The following is a 7,475-nucleotide window of genomic DNA, read 5'->3' on the forward strand; positions in this document are numbered from 1 at the left end:
TGGGGGGCACCGCGGGGGGGTCACAGGGGACCAGGCTCCATGTGCCCCCCATCCCCAAGCCATGGGGCTGGGTCCCGCCCTGGGGTGCTTGGTGCCACCAGCCGGGGGTTGTTGAACACCCATAGGGGACCCAGGGCCAATTCTGGCTGGGTGGGGGGCTCTGCACCACGGAGTGGGGACCATGGTGAGGGTCCAGCCTTGGGGGAGGCTCTTCATGGCAGGGGGGGACCATAGGGACATCTGGCTCTAGGGGAGGGGGATCTCTGCACTGCAGGGACAGATCCCAGGGGTGACTCTTTGTCTCGGGAAGGGACCTTGGGACAACCAATCCCAGAAGGGAGGGGCTCTGCATGGCAGAAGGGGGACCCCGGAGACGACCCTGACCTCGACGGGAGGGGCGGGGGGGGGGGGATGCTGGTGGCGGTGGGAAGGGCGGGGTCACAGTAAAGGGGGACCCTGGGGACAAGTGCGACCTCGGGGGGTCGCGGGGCAAATCCCGCCCCCTCGAGGGGTGCTCTGCATCGAGAGGGGGGACCCGGGGAGGGCGGCTCTGCACCGCGGCGGGGGACACCGGGGACGCGGGGAGCGGCGCCCCGGGGCCGGCTCCGCACCGCGGGGCCCGGGCACCGGCGCTGCCGCAGCCGGGGAGCCGCAGGGAGGAGGTCACGTCGGGGGAACCGGGCGGGGAGAACGGGGAAGGCGCCGGGCGGGGGGCACCGGGGACAGCGGCCGGGCGGGGCGGGGGGCGCTGCCGGCGCTGGCCGCGGTGCTGAAGCGCCGCTCGGAGCCGCCGCGGCACCGACACCGGCACCGGCACCGCGCGGGGGCTCCGCCCGGCCGCGGCCACCGGGGATCGGGCTGCGGCAGCGCCCCCGCCTCCCCGCCCCGCGCCGGGCGGACAAAGGAGCGGGGCTGGGCGGGGCCCTTTGTTCTGCCGGTGCGGCGGGGGGGGCTCTGCCCGCCGCGCCCGGTGCCGGTGCCGGCGGCCGCCGTTACCTTGGCGCCGATCTGGTTGCCGCATTGGCCCGCCTGGATGTGGACGATCTCCCTCATGGTGGCGCCGGGTCGGGTCGGGACGCGGAGCGGGGCCGGGAGCGGGGCCGGGAGCGCGGGGGGCGGCGCTGCCGCCGCCGGTCCCTTTATAGGGCGCCGCGCGCCGCACCGGGGCGGCCGCTGACGTCACCGCGCGCCGCCGCCAATGGGCGCGCGCCGCCGCCGCAGCGCGCTGCAGCATCCTGCGGCACCGGCCCCGCCCGCGCCGCCGGCACCGGCACCGGAGCCGCCCGGGACCGCCGCGGCGGGGGGGGCACCTGCGCTCCCCCCCACACACACACCGGGGTCCGGGTCTATTGTGCGGGACGGGATGGGCCCCGCCCGGGAGGGGGGCGCGGGGGGACAGGGGGACATAGGCGGGAACGGGCCCCGCCCGCCCAACGCGGGGACCCGCGGGCACCGGGGGTACCGCGCATCCCCCCCGCGCCAAGCTAAGGGGGTTCCCTGCACCGGCGGGGGCAGGGGAGATCCCGTGGGGGCCCCCGCCCCACACGGGGGGGACATTGGGGATCGCGAGGTGGGAGGGGGCGCACGGTCCCCCTGAACGTGGGCAAGGACAGTCTGTGTCCCCCCCCGGACACCAGGGCCCACCCAGACACAACCCCAGCCCTGCAGGGTCTCCTGGCCGCGGGGGGGCCCTGGCTGTGCCCCACCATGGGGGACAGGGACAAAAGTGGTGGGGGGGGCGTGCCCCGAGGGGCGCCTGGCCTGGGGACCGAGGAGGGGGCCGCGGTGGTGGCCGAACAAAGGCGGCTGGTGGCCGCGGCCTCCCTTTGTGCTGCAGCGATGCCCGGGGACGCCCAGGCCCAGGACACATCCCGACTCCGCCACCCCGGAGCGCCCTGGCACCCGGCCCTGCTGCAGGCCCTGCCGGGAAGGGGCCGGTGCCCGCGGGGATGCGGGAAGGGGCCGGTGCCCGTGGGGATGCGGCGCCTTGGCGGGAGGCGGGAGCCGGGCGGCCCCCGCGGGACGCGCAGCCACAGCCTCACTGCAAAGAGCCTTTATTGAGCGCGCGGGGCCGTTACCTGCGCGCGGAGCGGGGCTACCAGGAGCACAGCACCACCTCCCGCAGCGTCCGCCGCAGCTCCTGGCTCCGGAACGCGTAGATGAGCGGGTCCAGCACCGAGTTGCAGATGATGAGGATGAGGAAGAGGTTGAAGTAGCTGAAGAAGCAGGTGCAGAAGGGGTTGGTGGGGCAGGTGACGATGAGGATGAGGTGGAAGAAGAAGGGCCCCCAGCAGATGAAGAAGACGCCCAGCAGGATGGTGAGCGTCACGGCGCCCTTGAGGCTGCTGGTGCGGTAGACAGTGGGTTTCTTCTGCTGGCTGGAGATGCTGCGGAGGTGGTGACGGGCCAGGGCGAACATGTGGATGTAGAGCACCAGCATGAGCACCAGCATGAAGAGGAAGAAGCCGATGAGGCAGAGGAGGATGGCGTTGCTGCGGTAGTAGGTGATGAAGACGGTGCTGGAGACGGTGCTGGCCAGCCAGACGCTGGCCATGGTGACCACGGCGCGCTGCAGCGTCATGATGCTGTGGTAGCGCAGGGCGTAGAAGATGGTGATGTAGCGGTCCACGGCGATGACCCCCAGGAAGGAGAGGGAGGACACCACGGAGCTGCAGATGAGCATGTCGATGATGTTGTCCACGTGGCGGACGACGCTGGCGCTGATGACCAGCACGCCGTGCTCCATGAGCAGCATGAAGAGCGTCTCCACCAGGTTGCTGACGCTCACCAGCATGTCGGAGACGGCCAGGCAGCAGATGAAGTAGTACATGGGCGAGTGCAGGTTCCTGTTCTTGAGGATGGCGGCCACCACCAGCACGTTCTCCACCAGGCTCACGAGGCCCAGCGTGAGGAAGAGCTCGTTGGGGATGTCCGGGCCCTGGCAGCCGCCGCCGCCGCCGCCGCCCGTCGCGTTGCTCGCGTTGCCCTCGCTGGCGTTCCAGGGCTCGCGCAGCAGGCGCAGCGGGGCCAGCGTGGACATGGCGCCCGCCGGCCCCGCGCCCCGCCGCCCCGCGCCGCCAGCGCGTGCCCACGCCGGTGCCGCCGCCGTGGGGCTCCCCGCGCCCCGCTGCTCCCCACCGGCACCGCGGCCGCCCCGCTCCTGCCCGGCCCCTCGAGCGGGAGATTCGCAGCTCTGCGGGGAAGAAAGGGCCCTTTCTCTGCCCTACTTTAAAGCGGCTCCCGCGGCCCCTCCTCCGCAAGGGTGGGCACCCACATGACGGCCCCGCGCCCCGACGGCCGCGGCAGCGCGTGCGGATGGGGCTGCCGGGACCCCGGCGTCGGGCAGGGGCCCTGGGGGGATCCCTGTGCACCCTGGAGCCTCCCAGGTACCCTGGGGTCCCCTGTACGCCTTGGTGCCCCCACGCACCCTGGGGATCCCCATCAACCCCGGAGTCTCCCATAAGTGTTGGGGTCTCCCGTGCACCTTGAGGGTCCTTGTGCACCCTGGGGAGCCCTGGGGGTCCGGGCACGCTGGGGCGCGTGCAGGGCCACATGGGCTCAGCTCCCTCGCAGCCTGGAGCGAAGGGCAGAGCTGGCAGCGCTCGGCCTGGCCCTGCGGACAGGGCACCAGCTCGACCCCCTCAGGGTGCCGATGGGCCCCCTGCTCCGGCAAGGGCTCAGGTGGCCACAGCGGCACGCGGGGACGGTGCCGCACGTGGGGACGATCTTCAAAGGGATCCTCAAAGGCCCCTTTTTCCCTGGGAGAGGAGCAGCCCCGGCCCTGCTCCGCAGGGAATCGCCCCGCGGCACCAGCAGCTCCGAGCAGAGCGGGGCCCCGCGAACGTGACGCCGGGGCCGGCGGAGCAGCCCAACGTGCCGGCCCGGAGCCGCGCGGGGCCCAGCTGACCGTCATGTGCCTTGGGCTGCGCGTTGCTGCCAGGGAGCCGCTCACGGCGCAGGGAACGGCCCTTCCCGTGGCCAACGCCGGCCGCTTCTGGGGGCCCCGCTGCCCATGAGGGCACCTCTGTGCGGGGCAGGTGGCCACGTGGGGCAGGGGCTGTTGTTTCCTTCCCCCTCAGCCGTTCCCAGCTGCTCGGCGAGATGCAGGATAGATTTTGTCTTTAGCCAAAATTTAGTTGAATTTTCTTCAACTTTGGGGGCTGAGCCCTAACGTGCCCAGGCCGCAGCTCCAGAGCGCAAGCGGAGCCGGCGGCAGTGGCCTGTGGAGGGGATGGGGCGGTGGTGCTGGGCTGTACAAGGGAGGACGAGGATCATTCCGGCCTTCGTGGGCTGGCTCAGCACCCAGCAGCCCCAGACACCGTTACGCAGCAGAAACAGAAAAGCTTTTTGCTCACGGCTGCTGCCCGCAAGAGTTTTATTACAGCTGAGCTCATCATCCCTGGCTCGGCACCCTTTGGTGCCCTGCGCCACGGCAGCAAAGCGAGGGAAAGGCAAAAGGGAGGCTATAGATTAGCTCCAGCTTTTTAAGGCAGTACCTGCCCCTGTGCTGAGCCCTGCGGAAGGTCAAGAGCTGCCTCCACTGCACAGAGCCCCATCCCAGCCCCAGGAAAGAGCACCCAGATCAGGGCTCCGCGGCCCGAGTGACTTTATTGGAGCGCGAGATGAGCCCGGGCTGCCACCGTGCGGTGCCGGGGCGCGCGCGGCTCAGTCCCAGTCCGCGTCGCCGTCGGGATTGTCGTCGCGCGGGGGCTCCTGGAACTGGATGTTCGCCAGCATGTCCCGCATGGCGGCCATGAGCCGGTTCACGCCCTGGTTAAGGTCCTGCCCCGCTCCAGCCTCTTCATCCCCGTCGTGCCTGATGTCGCCCTGCAGGAGAGCAGAGCAGGGGCTGCCCGTGTGCAGGCGGGAGGCAGCGCGGGTGGCCAGGCCGAGCCAGGCTGCTCCGCAACCCGCCGTGCATGAGCTGCATGTGCCAAGAGCCGCTCCCTTTGCAGAAACGCGGTGCAGCGGGCGCTGCTGTCTCTGTTCAAAGCAGGAGTGCGCTCAGGTTTGCCAGCAGCACCTCGCTGCACTTACCTGCAAGTTAAAATTTGGCAACAGCGATCGGAAGAAGAGAGATAAAGTGCTTTCGTTGGATGGATGATTCGTTCTGAGAGAGAAAAGTCACACAACACTGTTAGGTGATAATATAATATTTGATCTTTTGGCAATAATATTTGTTCCTTTGGGCTGAGACGGTGCTGAGAGGCTGGCAAGGACCTCGCTGCCACTACCAACACACAGCATCTCCCCATGCCTGCCCAGGCAGTCAGGATCCCAAAGGAAGGCTGGGGGATTCTCAGGGAATTGCTTGCCCCAGCAGCCGGCCACCGTGTAGGCAAAGCAGTCATTAAAGGCCCCTGCTATTTTCCTTCAAGCAGGTCAGTGTGTTGGACATGCACCAGCTTCACCAAAAGAGGCTTTGGATGCTGTGCTGGCCATGATCGGATCTGCACTACCCCAAAGCACCTTGTTTCGGAGATGCTAAAGCCAACCAACATTTTCAACAGCCTTTGTTTTAATCGCTGTGAGTAGCTGCTGTGTCCGGTGGTGACCACGGGCCGTAAACAAGAGCAGTAGGACAAGTCCTGCCTGCTTGACCCTCCTGCCAGCGAGCGGCACCAGCCGGGCTCCTGCACGGAGGCGGGAATGCTGGGAACGAGGGTTGGGGAGGTACCTTTCTGGTCTGGTGTAGGAGATGATGGAGTCCAAGGGAGGTAAGGGGTCAAACCCCATTACCGGCTGCGATGCCACCTCCTGGAGAGGACAGAAAGAAGGAGGTGACGGTTGTGCTGCTGCCAGCAGCAAACACCGAGGCACGGCAAGATAACCCGTCTGCGTGTCCTGTGGGACAGTGGCTGGGGTTTAAGACATGCCCAGCATTTGCACGCACAACAGGGAAGCAAGTGCCATCTGCACCCCTCACCAGAGGCAGAGCTGCTGTGGCTTCCTTCATCTCCGAGAGGATCACGTGCCGGTAGATATTCCTGGGTGCACTCTGGTATCGCATCTTCCTCCTAAGGCCGGGAGGGGAGACACGGGATTGATGCTGCGGGATCGCACGGAATACCCCTCACCACAAAGAACTTCTTTCTGCTTCTCTAGGTGCTATTATCAGCTTCATCTGTGGTTCTGCTGGGATTTGCCACATTAGAAAGTGCTGGTCTAATGCAAAACCAAAGTCGCTTAGCAGCTTCTTACCTCTAGATAAAGAGCAGAACGGCTCAGAGACGCTGCCCGGCATCTCAGCCCCTCTCTGCAGGCAGCAGAGCAAACTCCCTCCAGTCCAGCACTGACCAGCACTGACTGCCTCCCTCGCAGCTCTCTGGGAAGTCGTTCTGAGCACTTGCCTGCCCTGCTGAATGCCCTGGAGCCACCACTCCCAGCCAGCAGCACCCCCTGCCCTTCCCTGCTTCCCCCAGCAAGAGCTGCAGCTCTGAACCCACCTTCGTGCAAAGCCAGGACAGACAGACCCACAGCGTCACCCTGGGCAGCAGCAGCTCTGGGGCTCCGAGCCAGCACCAAAGTCACTGCTGCCCAGGAGGGAACTTGTCTGTCCCGGCCTGGTCTGTCCCGGCGTTCCTGCACCCCCGGGCAGCACAGGAGCCTCCCCTCTGCCTGCTGCACTCACTTGTGCTCACACTCCTCCACCAGCGGGTCCCTGGCGTCCACCTTGCACAACACCTCGTGGACGTTGGTCTCCAGCCAAGCCATGACGGCGGGGTCCTTCCACAGGGAGTGGGTCCTTCCCACGTAGAGGGACGTCAGCTGGTTCAAGGCAGGAGGCTGGCTACAGGAGACAGTGATTATTCAGGGCCCCTTCCTTCCTCCTGCCTGAGTTACCTGTGCTGTCTGGAAAGGGCTCAACTCTGGGCTGTGCTTCAGTGTGAGAATAGGATGAGAGGAATCACAGGCTCCCAGCTTGGCTATTTACATCTACCTCCACCAGTTTTTCTGCCTCTGTCTATTTTTGGGACAAGCAAGGCCATGAGATGGAAGTTCTACTGTCTTTACCCGAGGGGGAGACCATTCATGTGTTTACAGCACCACGTGTCAGGGAAACCCAGACTGGCAGGAGACAGCCTGCCCCCAAAGCATGCACACGCCGTTCCCTTACTACATGTATCAACAAGCTACTGTATGGACTTCTGACCCATCTGCATTAAGGTGAGGCCGGTCTATTAGACTGATCTGTGGCTTTTATGGGAATCCATTATCAAAGCATCTGCCGGCCTCTCAGCATGCCCTGTTTGGAAAGGGCAGATATTCTCCACCACAGCTTATGACTCCATTAACTGCCTGAGCAAGCAAGAGCCTCATTACCAGAAGAATTGATTCCTTCCATTTATTAAGAACATTGCCAGGTCTTACCTTATCTGAGCGTTCAGCCCAAAAAAGGAATGGGATGTGACCCTGGCATCTGCCTGCACACTGCAGTGATCCAACAGCGGCATAAGAACTGCAGGAGAGTCCAG

General features: G+C 66.1%; 2 protein-coding genes across 2 annotated transcripts; both read right to left on the bottom strand.

Annotated features, from left to right (window-relative positions):
- Positions 1-2,095: 2,095 nt before the first annotated feature.
- Positions 2,096-3,040, bottom strand: LOC104571099 (melanocyte-stimulating hormone receptor). Its single transcript, XM_088539439.1, has one exon. It carries the CDS (start codon positions 3,038-3,040, stop codon positions 2,096-2,098), a length of 945 nt encoding a protein of 314 aa, XP_088395565.1.
- Positions 3,041-4,655: 1,615 nt separating this feature from the next.
- Positions 4,656-7,456, bottom strand: LOC148590138 (ribosome quality control complex subunit TCF25-like). Its single transcript, XM_088539438.1, has 6 exons — positions 7,372-7,456; positions 6,632-6,790; positions 5,927-6,017; positions 5,678-5,757; positions 5,038-5,110; positions 4,656-4,827 (listed from the first exon to the last, which is right to left on the bottom strand). The coding sequence occupies exons 1-6, from the start codon at positions 7,452-7,454 to the stop codon at positions 4,666-4,668; spliced, it is 648 nt and encodes a 215-aa protein (XP_088395564.1). The 5' UTR covers positions 7,455-7,456; the 3' UTR covers positions 4,656-4,665.
- Between the last annotated feature and the right edge of the window lie 19 nt (positions 7,457-7,475).

Source organism: Tinamus guttatus, unplaced genomic scaffold, assembly GCF_059628265.1.
Source record: "Tinamus guttatus ecotype Peru unplaced genomic scaffold, ASM5962826v1 Tinamus_guttatus_pri_ptg001688l, whole genome shotgun sequence".
Classification (NCBI taxonomy): Eukaryota; Metazoa; Chordata; class Aves; order Tinamiformes; family Tinamidae; genus Tinamus; species Tinamus guttatus.

Bases quoted from the DNA above. Each gene is read 5' to 3' on its own strand.
- LOC104571099 (XM_088539439.1), bottom strand. From the start codon at position 3,040: ATGTCCACGCTGGCCCCGCTGCGCCTGCTGCGCGAGCCCTGGAACGCC.
- LOC148590138 (XM_088539438.1), bottom strand. From the start codon at position 7,454: ATGCCGCTGTTGGATCACTGCAGTGTGCAGGCAGATGCCAGGGTCACA. The intron at 6,791-7,371 runs GTAAGACCTGGC...TGTCTCCTGTAG, and splicing joins GGGCTGAACGCTCAGATAAG to CCAGCCTCCTGCCTTGAACC. The intron at 4,828-5,037 runs GTAAGTGCAGCG...GCTCTCCTGCAG, and splicing joins TGCCAAATTTTAACTTGCAG to GGCGACATCAGGCACGACGG.